The sequence below is a fragment of the Pieris rapae genome, chromosome 20 (genome assembly GCF_905147795.1).
Source record: "Pieris rapae chromosome 20, ilPieRapa1.1, whole genome shotgun sequence".
Taxonomy (NCBI): domain Eukaryota; kingdom Metazoa; phylum Arthropoda; class Insecta; order Lepidoptera; family Pieridae; genus Pieris; species Pieris rapae.
The window spans coordinates 2,117,565-2,132,892 of record NC_059528.1 but is presented as its reverse complement, the minus strand read 5'-3'; the positions used below and the strand labels follow the sequence as shown (position 1 = coordinate 2,132,892).

The 15,328-nt window shown below is 35.8% G+C and overlaps 1 protein-coding gene and 1 long non-coding RNA gene across 3 annotated transcripts in view; one reads left to right on the top strand and one right to left on the bottom strand.

Annotated features, from left to right (window-relative positions):
• The first annotated feature begins 372 nt into the window (after window positions 1–372).
• LOC110993127 (protein bunched, class 1/class 3/D/E isoforms) overlaps window positions 373–15,328 on the top strand; it is a 133,971-nt gene continuing 119,015 nt past the window's right edge. For both annotated transcript variants that reach the window (XM_022259256.2, XM_022259255.2), the window contains exon 1: window positions 373–3,311. In XM_022259256.2, the coding sequence (XP_022114948.2) occupies window positions 601–3,311 (2,711 nt within the window). In that variant the 5' untranslated portion in view covers window positions 373–600. The remainder of the gene's footprint in view (window positions 3,312–15,328) is intronic.
• Window positions 8,688–10,828, bottom strand: LOC123690036. Its single transcript, XR_006750871.1, has 2 exons — window positions 10,440–10,828; window positions 8,688–10,155 (listed from the first exon to the last, which is right to left on the bottom strand). It is a non-coding gene; the product is annotated as an uncharacterized LOC123690036 (long non-coding RNA).

Below are 15,328 nucleotides of genomic sequence, written 5' to 3'. Positions count from 1 at the left end.
AAAACGTTATGTAACGTCCAAATGAAATACTCCGTTTTCCACAGTTTATGTATATTAAATGTAAACAACATCACGCATAATCAAATTTTGCTGGTATGGCATTTGATTAAATTAGGTTATTTAAATATACAGCTCAAGATTTGTAATGTAAGGTTTTTAATGTTAAACCTAATCTAAATTTTAAAATAAAATATTAATTAAAATGACATATATTGTCGTAATAAAATGAAAAGTAATATCATATGAAAATATAAAATAATAGCTTATCGCGTGCTGCCATCTACATACCATAGAGAATACTGCACAAAGTAGGTCTCGGGATTTGATATAAGTTATCTGTAGTTTACTGTAAATTGTCAACCATAATGCATTGCGCATAAATGGCCGCCATGTTGCTGCCGTCTGAAAGATGTTCACATCTGTGTGTGTTTACTAATGAATTTTAAGAACTTTAATAGTTAAATTACCGTGTTCGTGAAATTGTGAGTGTACAATGGTTTTATTTTACATATGTTATTGTGTTTAAAAGTCTATCAAATGTCTCTGAGACCAACAAACAGTGAAATTTTCTTTAGGTAGTCATTCAAGTCGGACGGCATAATGGCTGACAATCTGATTCAAAAGTCACATAAAAATAGTGAAAAAAACAAGTATAACAACGTTGTTCATCGCACTACAAGTGAATCTCTTCGACTGAACGAGTCAGAGAAGGGAGTGACTCATCCAACAAGTCTTCAATCCACTCATAACCCAAGGAAAATATCTTCCTTTCAGATCACCAGTGTGACTGTGGGCTCTCGGGTGAGCACTGATGCTGGAGAAGACTCTGCCGACGATCTAGACGAATCTCACACCGATGACATTTCAAGGGTCACCGACATAGAGAATGAAACACCGAGTTACTCGGAGGACACCTTTTCTAAAGACGATGTATTTTACAACGCATCGAGTGCATCGCTAGGTTGTGCGCCCGTGATTCCAACGAGTTCACAATACGGTCTCGCGATAGTGGGCCAGGACCCCAACACCGCCCAGACTGGAGGAGTAGTGCCAAATAGTAATAACACGGAAGTTAATGACATGCATGTCAGTGTAACTAACGCCGGAACCGGCAGCATTATCAATCTTATAGGTAATGCTGCTAAACCCCAAGAAGGTATGAAAGAGATACAGGAACATGTTAGAAATGAAAGATTCAAAGTTGTGAAAATAGAAAGTACGGAACCGTTTCGCCGTGGCAGGTGGATGTGTATGGATTACCTAGATCATACAACAACTCAACAAAATACTCCAATCACATTAAATAATAATATTGATATATCTGAAACGGCAAATTTGCAAGCTCCAGATAGTGGTGTTGTGATAAATGATAGTCAACATGATGATATGTGTAATGACTTATCTTGTAAAGGGCCTAAAGATCAAGTAAGTGTACCAGTGCAGCAAATAGATCATAGTGTTCAGAAACAATTTCCTATGGCTTCCCCCGGTCAATCATTGACTCAGCCAATAAATATAGTTCAACAACAAATGCCAGTGAATCAATCAGTGTCTGTTCAATCACCACCTATGGAGATGCCACAACAGATGACTAATCAGAATATACAAACTAATCAGCAAGTGGCGCAGCAGCATCCGCAGAGTATGACCCATATCACCATGCAGAATACTGCGCAGGGTCATCCTCAGCCACCACAACAACAACAGGTCCAGCAAATTCCTCAGAGCTTCCCCCAGCACCAACTTCAGCAAGTTATTGCTCAATCGCAAAATATGGCTTTGCAACAAATCCCCATGCACCAACAGATGCCACAACAAATGCAACAAATTCCTAATCAACAAATGCAGCAAATCAGTCAACACATCCCACAAGCTCAGATTTCTAACATGCAACTTCAACAGCAAATACCACAGATGCAGGGCATTCCTAATCAAGGCCAAATGCCCCAAGTTGCTACACAACAGCAACAAATGCAACAGATTCAAATGCAGCCTATGCAGGGGCAACCTAACCCACAAATGCACCAAATGCAACAAGCTCAGATTTCTAACATGGGTCAGACCCACCATATGCAAGGACAACAGCCTATGGGACCTCAACAAGCTCAGTTGCAGCATTTGTCTAATCAAGCCCAAATTCAAGCTTTACAGAATCAACAAATACCAAACCATATTCAGCAAATGCAAATACCAGCACAGCTTGCTGCACCAAACCAACAGATTTCTCAAATGCAACAACAAATGCATCAAATATCATCACAGCCACAGCAATCGGTTGTCACAGGAATGCACCCGCAAATGCAACAACAAGGAATGGCAGTGCCACAACCACAATACAATCAAGTAAATCAACAGCCAAATGCTCAGTCTATGATGAGTGCCAATATGCCATCATCACAACAAACTATGGTTCAACCACAACATACTGTACCACAATATCATACACAACAATCACAAATGAGTCAACAAGGGCAAACATTGCCACAAGAGGTGCTGAATAACATTGTTACATCACAGCAAGGTGCCACTTTACCCTCTAATCTCCAACCAATGGTCACCCAACCACAAGGATCTACACTACCTGCGAATCTCCAAAGCTTAGCTAGTCAGCAGCAAGCTCCAGTTCACACTATGGCCCAACAACAAAATGTGCCTCAAGGAAATATTCAAATGATGACTGGAGCCCCACAAAATATACAAATGACCCTAGAAAATCAACCTAACATGCAGATACCTGCTTCAGATCCAATGTTTATGCAACAAGGTGTTGCTCAACAATTGCCCTCCCATATGACCCAACAACAAAATATAATGCAGCAGCAAGTCCCAGGGCAGCAGATGGGAGGAGTACAATATGTTCCTAATCAGCCAGTGTCTCAAGTATCTATGGGCCACCAAAACATTCCTATGTCTATGCAGCAAAGCATGCCAGTTGGAATGGGTGGACAAGTCCACTCAAATGTAGTGCAGGCGCAGAATAGCATGGGGCTATCATATGGGGGTGTTGTGCCTGTGATGTCTCAGAGCAGTGTCGCGCCGGTCGAGACAGTGTCAGGAACTAATTCGCCAGTTGTATCAATGCCCGCGAGTTCTACAGCATATGTAGCTAGTGCTGCCCAACCGGGGCTTGATAGTCAGGGTTTCGGTAGCCCTGTGAGTGTAGTGTCGCATGCTGTGAGTGGTGCAGTGATGAGCAATGTGAATGTGTGTGAAAGTGGTGCTCCGGATGTTACCTCGGATGGTATGCAGGCAGCTGATGCAGGCGATGGTAAAGAGGATGCCCACACAGCTCCTGCTCCTGAAGATGAAAGGTAAGATTACCTAAATTAATAAAAGAAACTTATTTATAAATTTTAATGATCTGAAACTGATCTGAAATGATCCTATTTTGTCTTTGTTCTGAGTTAGGTGATGTATTACAGATTTTTCTGTTTTTAAGATCCTTGCATTACAACTTATAGTATAAACTTTTATATTAATTTGTATGAATTAAATTGTGTCTGTTATCTGTTAGTTATATAATTGGTAGATATGGACATAATTTGATATTGAAGAATACTGATGCTATATGATTAATATTCTTTTTAACAGTTATTAACAGTTTTTATGTATTATTGTTAAAATAGCAAAACTAATGCCAATTAACTAGATTTACTAAAAAAATTATAGGTTTCACTGCAAATTCTCACCTAAAGAGAAGTTTTTAAATAATTATTTTAAATTAAATAATTTTATGTTTAAAACTTCTTTCTTTGTTGGATTGCCTGGAAGAGACTTCAACAGTACATCCTTTAGTTGCACTGTCTGTGTATATATACAGACATACTATATATTTTAAGCGCAACTTTGTTTGTCTATTTTATATATTATATGCAACAATAGTATTTAAAATTAAAATAACCGAGGATATAATATAGCAGTGAGGTCTTGTAAGCCCAGCCACATCGAAGCATTGACCAATCCAAAGTAAGCTTTTCCTGATCACCTAGAAATCAAACTCATTATCCTGGGCAGTGAATAACCGAATTGGGATTGGGAATAGGAAACAGTTATTTTAATCATGTAGATATTGCACTAGCTAGTCTCTAGGCAACAAACATATTTGCGAAAATAACTCAACCGTAGACAATAGTGGTTGTTTTCTTTGCATTCGAATGTAGCTCATGCTGGCGAACGAAATCCGACAGCCCTTTGATGCTGTTTATTTGCGCTTCGTCCTGCAACATAAATAGGTGGTTGACACGCACGGTGCATGGTGCTTGGCGGAATGCGAGTGACTCACGCGCAACGCGTCCAATGCGAACAGACTAAAAAGATTCCATTTACTTTTTCGTCTACTTCGTACATGTCGGCTTTAATTAGTTGGACTGGCTCTTTAGTGCAATGCTATGTCTGGTTTAGATAACCTGCGACGACTGGGTACAGCGACGATAAATCTACTACATACCTATCGTATCGTATCGTATGACGTAAAAAGTAATAGGAAAAAACGTGTGGGTGATCTGGGTACACTGGCAAATATCGTTTTCGCATGTTCACGTTTAGGCAAGGTATAAGGACGAACAGATGTTCTGTGAAAACGTTTATGCGTACTTAGAAGAGTAATGATCGCATTAACCATTCATTTCAAAGCACCATTATTGCAAGGGCGTGGGCCACTGCTTCATTAATAGCTTTTCTAAACTCGTACGCATCCTCGTGCTTACTCATCGTTTGTGTGAAACCTGGCCGTTTCAATATTCACGACACGTAGTTATTATATGAAAGAATCGAAAGAGGCGCCTGACCAGCGTCACGACGCGTCGTTGGTAATCGAGTCGAGATCGGAAGGCCGCGAAATATGAGACAGCCCCATTCGCTGTCGATCGAAACATTAGGATTACCCGTGGCTCTATCTGTATTCATTTCATGGCCTTGTTTTTTAATTGTCTCTATGTGGACGAAATGACGACACGACAATGGGTTACCATTTCTTCTCCTTTATACCTAACGTTACTAGACGTCCCGTTTTGACTGTCCTTTTATCCAATTACGAGGCCCGGTGTCCCCGACATGAACTGCGGAAAGCAAAATTTACACGTTTCCAGAGACCGCGAGAGAATTTTAGCAGAATATAAAAAAATACGTTCCAAGAGTTTCACACTTATTTAAAATCATCACCAGCTGTATTAAAACAAATTTGTTCTTCTGATCACCTAACTACTTAAACATTTTAAGTAGGTATATTTTGTGATTCATGACTTTTAAGACAGCTAACTTTTTCTAAATAAATAACTTAAAAAAGTGTTACATAATAATATTTGACAAATAAATGATCACTTTATGTATACCATATAAAATATGGGTAAATAATATTCCAATACTATCTACCAGGCGAACGCGGTGAAACTCACCCTACAATTCCTTTAATTTCTATATTTACGTAGTGCAAAATTGTTCTACTTAGAATTTAGTTTATTACTTTACTACAGAATTGTATGTGATTATTATGCGGCACGCAAACTCCTCCGACGCGAATTCTTTATGTGAATCTCCGCTATTTTAGTATTAATCTGATTTATAACTTGTACATAATCTTGTAATATTCTGGTTTATTGGCTTTACATTTGAGTCTGTAAAACTGATTCAAGTTAATCTCTAGGTTCAAGAATAACTTTCTGGTTGTGTGACACACACGTGACATATTTTCGACTGCACAAATATCCGGTTTAATCCGGTTAAAACTATTAAATGGACATATGTCATTTTTTTCTCTAAAATAGTTTAAATTACCTACATGAATTGAAGGTTCCTTTCCTTTGAATGAATGAATGAAAAAAAAAAAGGAGATATCAACGAACTGGAATTTCACACTTATAATTCCTAGAGTTTTTTTTATAGCCTATTGTAATCGTACTTTGAAGACGTACTTTCGCAGAATCGTTACTTGTTTATAAATTACGTTTATGGAAATATTCGGTATATCTTATTGACACGATTTTGGTGTTAATTTAGAAGTAGGGATCGATATTTTGTTTTCTGATTTAAATAGTCAATAACGCATGTATTACATGTGTCTAATAAATAACGTGCACGATTTCATAACTGTAGACTTAGTCCCTATCTGCCATTCACTACTGGTTCTGTCCCATTTAGCTAGTCAATTTAGTGAAAATATCTGAAAAACGAACGGAGAGAATCGGTTGTTAACGTTTTTCACGCGAACTAAATTTTTCTACTGTTTTCACTACATTTCTGTCTGTTTATATGGAATAACTAAACACACGTAATTCTTTTTTGTTATTACTGTAACAACAATAAAAATTATTAAATAGTTTTAATAGTACTTAAGTAATTTAACTTGAAAAAAAAAATGGTCGTTTGGTTTTATAACATCTGAAAAACGGGCGGGTATTAGTTATTATTATTTTGATATTGAATATTTGGTTATCGCTACGACCGAATAACCGCGCATAGAGATTAATATACTTTGCCCAGTTTCATTGTCGTATTATCTTATATCTTTTTAATAATTTACCTTATGAAACTATAGCGAATAAGCGAACTCTCTAATCGACTCCCGGGGTTCCCCTGACAGATACGGCCAAGTATTGAAGTGTACTGCTCCCTCAAAGGCCGGCAAAGCACACACTGAATATAAGTGTCCATGGGCTCCAACGTCTGCTCTGTTTGGGTATCTCGTAGGCTCTTTTTCCCTATTATATAAAAAAACAAACCAGTGAAGCACTAACGTACTTTATACCATATTAGTAAAGTTTGTTGTCAAACAAACTACTGACGATGCGTGACGCGGTGCCTGAGCAAGGACAACAGGCTAAAAACTTAGATCTTGTCGCGTCTCGGTATCTCATGTTTTATTGATTTTGTCTGACTACTTTATAATGAGACATGATGAATAACATTTTTATATTTTGTTTGGTTTTACTTTCCCGTTGCTAGTGTAGTTAATAATTATAACCCAGGTCGCAACCTAATATGGTTCTGGCATTTTTGAGTCTTAGACACACACACGATAATTACGTTGCACATCAGGGCTAGTGTAATTGAGGGCATAGAAAGAAAACTTCATTTGTGGACTGCAACACAATCGGGATTTAAAAAACGTCAACTCAATCATGAAGCTATAGGCATTATTTTACATCAAAACAGTTCATTTATTGAAAAACTTAAAAAAACGCTTTTGTAATACTGAATAGTGTGCATTTGGCGTTGCTTGGTCAAATTAACTATTTTGACAATGCTCAAGAACATTTATCTGTAAATCTTAGAGATTTAGATAATTTAACGTAAATAAACGCTATATAGAATGCGAGATTTGTATAAGTGGGAGAAACCGTAAGTGAGTACAGATGGCTACAACAACAATGGGCAAATAGACCAGAATAAGCTAAAAAGCAACTTGTCGAATACCATAAACTTCCAAGAGCAGACTCGTCAGAACTTTAGTATTTTCCATATTATGGTCTTGATCATTGTCATGGTAACTTCGGATAGCAGACCGAAAAGAGATAGATGCATTTCATAGTGTTGAGTGAGATGATTGCGGATACCAGAGACTGTAAAAATAAGCAACAGGTCTATTCTCAACACCTCCAATGCTCTAAGTCAAGCGGAGGCTCGACCTTCCGTAATGAAAACAACGGAGAAGATAATTGTGAGACCCCTACCAACTGTATGACAAAAAATTCTCTTTGTATTAGCGCCGAAACTTAGATTTTTATTAAAAGTATTCCCGCAAACGTTAGGCGTTCAATACCTGTCAAATGCGTAGAACCACTGAAACCACGATATCAATCATCTAAATCGTTAAATTTATTTTAACTGTATTTATATTTCTAGGCATTAAAGAACAAGACAGTTCCTCAATCCATTGTTCAGAGCCGATAACGACCACGTCCTGACTTTAAATACAAACGATAAACTTGAACTGTCAGTCATACTCATGCGTACAATTTATGAATTACAACCTAAATTACGACGCAATAGATAATCGTGCCCATTTCGCGTTGGTAAAATATTGATTTAGATTATCTTCGTATTTATTGGATTTCATTATTTTCAATAGCTTCTGTATTGGCTTTGCTAATCGCTATATTTATCGAACGGATGGGATTATTTTTATTCTATCATTTAATTGGTTGTTTAGACTTTGAGTCCAAACTCAAACTTAGCGCTAAGTCTCGTGACTGAACGTCATTACATCCATATGACATATTTTGTAAATTAAAGTTTTGAACATTTTAATATTTGGCTCTGGCTTGTGATTGGTATCAAAAGTACATTAGGAACGTGAACAAATCGCACACCCAGATCAATACTGCACTAAGTCAAAATATAACTTTTTTGAGTATCGACTAAAAACTGTTTTATCATATAAGATGTAAAGTTATTACTAAGATTTTTTAAATATTGTGTAAATAACCAAATGCTTATCAATAAACATTAGTTAATTACTGTAAAAAACTCACATAAAGTGTTTAATCCTTACTTTTCGAGTTAATTCACTGTTGTAAAACTATTGAACCAATAAAATAAAAATTATTTCTATTTACTCCGTTCTTACTGATTGATTCTGAAATAATGCAGTGTAATCCTATCATAATATATTTGGTCGTAAATATTCAACAAAGAATTATCTGTTTCAACTTCAAGAATGTATTCATAAAACAGTAAATAAAACAATGGAATCTATGAAAATCAGCATGCACTTTTATTATATACTGTGACAGTGTGATCAGCTATATTATGTTATGAAAAAAAACAGTCTTACATGTTTGGGGTCTAAAAAAAAGCAATCTTAAACCAAAAATTAATGTAACATCACAAGTTTACTTTCATAATTATCTATTGACTACCTTAAACTTTCTATAAAAAATAAAACAATCACAGGATACTTAGATATGAAATTTTCAATTCAATGAAGGAAATTACGTTTCCTGTAAGTGCTGTGCTACTCTAAATTCAATGCTGTCTTGTAACTGAGTTGACATAATTAGTAGGAAAAATATATTTTTTAATTAATTCCATTATATCTCTCTTTTTGTTTTCAGCCACAGGTTGTTTTTCTGTATATGCTTTAAGAAATTGCGGAGAAAAGTTTTGATCTTTGTAGCGCCTTCGAACACAAACTTTCTTAAAATTAGTCTCACTGTACGATGTTTTATAGAAGAAACTCAAAGGATATTGCTTTTCAACGCGAAGTTGCTTGATGTCAATCCACTTGACTTGGTTATTGTCCTCATCCACATTAAAATTATTGCCCCTAGATTCCTGAAGGGCTTTCAGGTCATAAAAGTTATTGTGTAAAAGTTCTTTTACATGATACGGCTCTCCTGTTTTCTTCGCAGTACGAATTAAAGTAGCATATTGCTGTGGGCAATAAATAGGAACAGATTTTAAGTATCTTTTAATCTATTTTTCTATTACACTGTGGACGTTGTCCCCTTCGTTTCGAGAATGCCCGCGGAAGAAATTATGTCTTATGGAATTAACTCTAAGCATGTTGTTAACTGCGTAAGCATAGAAAGATAGTCAGTATTTGTTTTTTTGTTGCCGAAAGCAATTGTCGCTATAGAATATGACATCACATCATTATTAGGATCCTTTTTTGCAAGTATCAACTCAATGTATGCAAGGACACAACTCCCGATCTCACTTGCACCGCGCTCCGCTTCGGTTTCGGGTATCTTCTGCCGATGGGCCTGGTCTATTGGATTCATTGTCAGATGAGCACTTTGAGCTGCTAGAGCTTGATGACGATGAGCCTGAGTCTGAAGAGGTACTTGAGCAGGAAGACGAAGATACCCGTCTAGGTATTACAGGTGGCCGGAATTTTTGTATTTTTCGGATAGAAAAAGTAGGATCCGTTCCGATCCGAATCATCTATAAAATCTCTTTCATTACTCTTTTCGGGTGTCAAAAACTTATTTGAAGCTACAATAGATGATACCTCGAGAGCTGATGCTGCAACAGGTGATACCGTGATAGTTAATCATGTAACTGGTGATACCACGATTGATGATGGTGATGCATCTAAATTTTTGCTTCATTTTCAACACAAATTTCTATTTTTCTTTGTGAAGTGGTTGACGCAGCCTCGATTGCCGTTGCTTCCAATGCCTTTTCAAGCAACAATAGACCCCGACCCTTCATCATCTGCCAAATAACATAAAATATTCAATTTCATTCACTAATACTGCATTATCTCAAAAAATATGTTAAATCTTCTTAAAAATAAATTCTAAAACCAATTTTCAAAAGTATTCTTTTAGTTTAGATAATAAGTAGTAATTCTGAGTATTAAAAAATAATATATTGCTCTATTTCCAGAAATTATAACATTATTCACGTTTACCATCAATAGTGCATTATTTAACTAATTTTCAGCTTTATCAAACAACACTGTACTATTTTTGAATAATTAAAAAAATATAACATACCATCGTCACCAATACAGTATTATTTAGAAATACTATCAAAACAGCAGAAGCAGGAAATTCACCAACACTGCATTAAATCTAAATAATTCGGAGTAATTTTCTACTTCATTCAACAATACTTAACCATTACAAAATAATTCACTGTTACGTAACGTCACTATATGCTGCTTCTATAAAGGAACAAGTTGTAACTCGAATTAAATTCTTATTCGTGGTACGACTAGGCAGTTATTCATTCGCCAAAAGAGACTTAGCACGACATCTGTTGGCTGTTTTAGCAAATAAAGATATGGCTGTCTTTGTGGTATGTGCGGGAAAAAAATGCCTATTTAACTATATAAATAAGTCGATTCGGGGATTTTTTGACTTAGTGCAGTATTGATCTGGGTGTGCGAAATATGCAGAAAGCAATAAAAAGTAAGGATAACTGCCTATTTGGCTCATAACGTTTAAAGAATACTAGTAAGACTTGTATTTAAATGCTAATTGGATAAAACAGTTATCGTATCCTAGACATTACTTATTCAAGAACAGTTTCGTGCAAATAATTATCTAGTTTATACATCGATGAGCTGAAGGATCTCTCGCATTCCAGAATGTTCCACGTTAGTTACTAAAAATAAAATATTATATAAGGTGCTTATATTATATGGAAGTAATGCAAAACATTATTAAGTTGATAAGTGTAAGGTTAATTTTCTTTAATTGGTTTTAAATTATTGTTTTTCATCTAATGTATGGACGTGTATGAAGTTCTGTTACTACTATTACGCTGCATGTAATTTTTCTGTACACTGTAAAGCGTTTTACATTGTCGTATATATTATATAACTATGGCGACGTTCTGACATAAGCTTGTTTTAAGTAAGTATGCAATGTATTATCACAACAAATAAATTGAGATAAACAAAACAGTAATTAATAGTATTAATGATATATATAAAATTATATCAAAATAAAAATGTTTTGTTAATGATTTTTTTTAAAATCATACAATCAGTCTTTGCGACTATAAGTAGATACATCAAAAAGAGCCTGCCTATTCTTATTTAAACTGGGTCTGTTGGGTTGACCTGGTCAAAAATGTTTCGCCGCTTTTTAAGTCGTCGAGTAGTTTCTGGTAAAGTTAGCTGTCCTGCTAGCTGATTGGGGTGCTTTTGAAGTCTTAGTTTGTGCTTATAAAAATATTGATTATAAATAAAAATATCTTATGTAGTCGCACATAAGCCGGTTTTACAGCAAGGACTGGGCTTTTGAGATATTCCGTGAGACAATCTACCCTATTAATTTGATGTATAAATGACGCGATCACCAATTTATTGTGTACACGCAATGTTTGATATAAGTAAATTATAATGTGTTAATGTTGATGTTTCACACCAATCAAATTGTAAAGCAATAAATCAATCTTACCGCTTGGCTGATAATTATTTGCACCATCAACAATATCTATAAATAAAATGTAAATTACTAAATGTTGTTGCATACATTATGTACGATCTTAGAGTGTGAAACTTCGAATGCTATTACCGCATCCTTCTTGACTTCAATCTATTGGCGGTAGTGGTACTCCATGTCACCTCGGAGCCGGATAAGAACCTAATAAAGACGATTCAGGTGTATGTGTTTCTGTCGCTGTATCTGGTAATTTATACCGTATATCGGTAGGACTTGAGATCGGTTTGGATCGTTCGAAGAAGATATATATATAAAGAAGTATTCTTAAATCTGATTTACGTAGCAAAATAATAAATTTATTAGCAACCACTTTGGTCAGGTCGTCTGTTGACCTAGGCCTCCCCCAATTGTTTCCACGTCTACTATCTTTGGCAGACCTTTTCCATTTTTTCGGGAGATTGTCGTACCATCTTTTGATTTGACCTCCTCGTTCCTCGTGTACCACTCTATTACATAATTAGTCCATTTTTATTTTTAATCGGTGTGTTAAATAGAGATGAAGACTACCGAATACTACCCAGGCTACTTCGATACCCCTCCTACGTTGCCGTCTTCTTACGATAGAAACCTATGCCGATAGCAGCTTGTCCGCTGTCTAAAATTTGTTGATTATATGCTGGTTTTAGTAAAAGAGAAATAATATACAGGTGAATAAATTTGCGTTAAAACAAATTTAAATTATTCATTTGCTGAGAGCACTTGTAGAATATGTCGTTTTACGTTCTACACTAAATGAAAGCAAGCGACGCACTACATGTTCGCGATTTAAAATAATTTTTAATACACGTACTTAAATGGTCAATGAGGTTGATCAACGGTGCGGATTTTAGAGGCGGCATTCAATGTTATGAATTAATTATAATTAGTGCGTTTTCCATTATGTTAGAATTTGGAATATACATTGCTGGTTTGTAACAAGAATTTTATTGTTATCTATGTACAAGTTTGTGGTTGATAATGTGTTTTGTAAACAAATGGGTTTAATCGTATTGAACTGCCGCATTTAAGATTTATAAATAAATTTAGTTAAAATTAAAAAGTCAGAGAGTTTAGAGAATATTGCTTGTTATACATTTACTTAATAGGAAACTTTTGGATACAAAATCCGAGCAGATAGCGTAGACAGCTAGTTGCTTCATCCGTTATCTTGTCTTCGCGCAGGAGTATAAAGGTTCATTAATCCTATAGAGTCGTAATAGTATAACAAAAGCTGCATTGGGCACAGTGCAACGCGACCTCAGTATGAACGATATTTCTAATTATATCCTTTATCGCTCTTTGTTCCCTCGTTTGTACGCACTTAGTGATTGGAATCTCTTAGTAAACATCTATTGGTTCGAATTAATATTGATCGAATGCTTTGAACATATTTTTCTTAAGTGTCATTTTTTTATGATGCTCGGTGTTCGATACGTCTGCGGATTCGGATGGTGGATTGGTCGACGACGTGTGTCAGGCACTGGAGGCTGATCACCTACTTACCGATTAGATTAAAAAAATGATCATGAAACAGATTCAGAAATCTGAGGCCACTGATTTATTTTATTAATAACAAATTGTATGTAAAAGAATCTTTAGATATATCTGTCTCAAGATATTTTTTTAAGATAAAATCGTTTATCGTAGTTGAACAAGATATTCTGCAAGCTATTAAGAAACGCGAAGTAAAAGTTTTAACACGTATTAAATGCAACCAAAGTTTGTAACGCTAACTAGCTTTCACTTGGCGATGTTTGCAATAATATAATGTATTTAATATATGTAAATGTGAATGAGAAATAAATTATGTGAAATGCAAGCTTAGTTTTTGTATTACACTTCATAATCGTAAAATAAAATATTGTCGCCACCAGCCTGTAATTTTGCTTTTTCACTCGTGGGTAACGTATTACATCAAGTAAAGTGGAAAGCGTAGGAGGCTGATAAGGTGCAGTACGAACGCCATTCATTTCTAGTTTACAACCGGCATAGAAATATATATAACATAAACTGTATGACGAAGTTCATTGAACTAAGGATATTGCTTCCGAGTAGGTCTCTCGGTCTTCCTTATAGCATTTTCCTCCGTTTGATAGGCTTTGAAGTCAATTGTGTATTCGTCCATGGAATGTTGAATCGCCGCGTGACGTTGAAGCCATAGGAACCGTCGTCGTCGTGACGCATGCTCCAGTCGCGTCCGCCTTGCCAACCGAATGCAATTATTGTAATTCAGGCGTCACCGCAAGGAATCGACGGCTGGCGCTATTCGGTAACGTCTCCGGAATGGCACACTGCCAGTCCTAATGAACGCGCCTTTTCAACATTCAACTACACAATCGCAACGAAATTACGTATTTGTCCTTAATGGAGCAGAACTATTTAATATGCTAGAGTTATCTATGCGTCTATCCGATTAAGGCTGGATTAAACAGATTTTGCGGTACAGTAATGAGTGCCAATAGACGTGGGAATGTAAGCTATAATCTGTTGCATTCTCTTGTGAATTAGCAATTCAAATGTTTATTAGAGGTTCGCACGCGGTCCAATGGAAAGCAATAAATTCGATAAGACGTTCAAATTGCACCGCGTGCATTGCTCTCGTGAGCTTTATGGATTGCACCGCCTCCGAGGCTGTTCAGACAGCGTTCGTTCCGCGGCGTTACCTGCGTGACCCAGTAGCGAGTGCGCGAGGCTGTGATTGCTTTCCCGATGAGCCAAGTTCATTGGCACCGTCGCCATACCCCACCCGCCCGCCAGGCGAGCCTAAAAACTGACACGATACTCTGAGCAAATAGAAAGTAGTTAGACTATTGAATGTGGCTATTTATAGACATACTTTGAGAGTGATTGTTATTAAGAACCACTTAAGGGAAGGTAAAAGTGATGATGATATACTTTCATTGTACTTATGCGAAATGTAGTCCAACTAAATTATAACTGTTTTCATATCTTTCTAGTATCGATTTTCACCCACGCGTTCGTTTGCTTTATGATATTGCATAATGGATTCCGGTGCCAAAATATAAAGGCCTGATATGGATGTTGAGTCGATCAATCCTTCCGTAATAATGCAGATTACGCGACCGTCAAAATTAATTTGATGGTCGAAAGCATAAGTAATTGATTGAAATACGTAATGGAAGATACAATGTCATGTCAAGTTTTTTTATAGTAACAGAACAAGGCCTCTTGTACAAATTATTAAATATAATAAAATAATATATATTATTATATGTTTGTAAAATATAATATATATTTCACGTATGTTATAATAAGAAACTAGTACTAAGTTGTCAAACTACCAGAAATCGACTAAAAATTACCAGCAAATCGATATATTTGATGTGACTAAAAAAATCTTAAAAAAATATTTAAAAAACTCAGGTTTCTTTTACTTTTACTGATATATATATATATATAAACTATCAATTAATCAATATTAGAACTGTGCT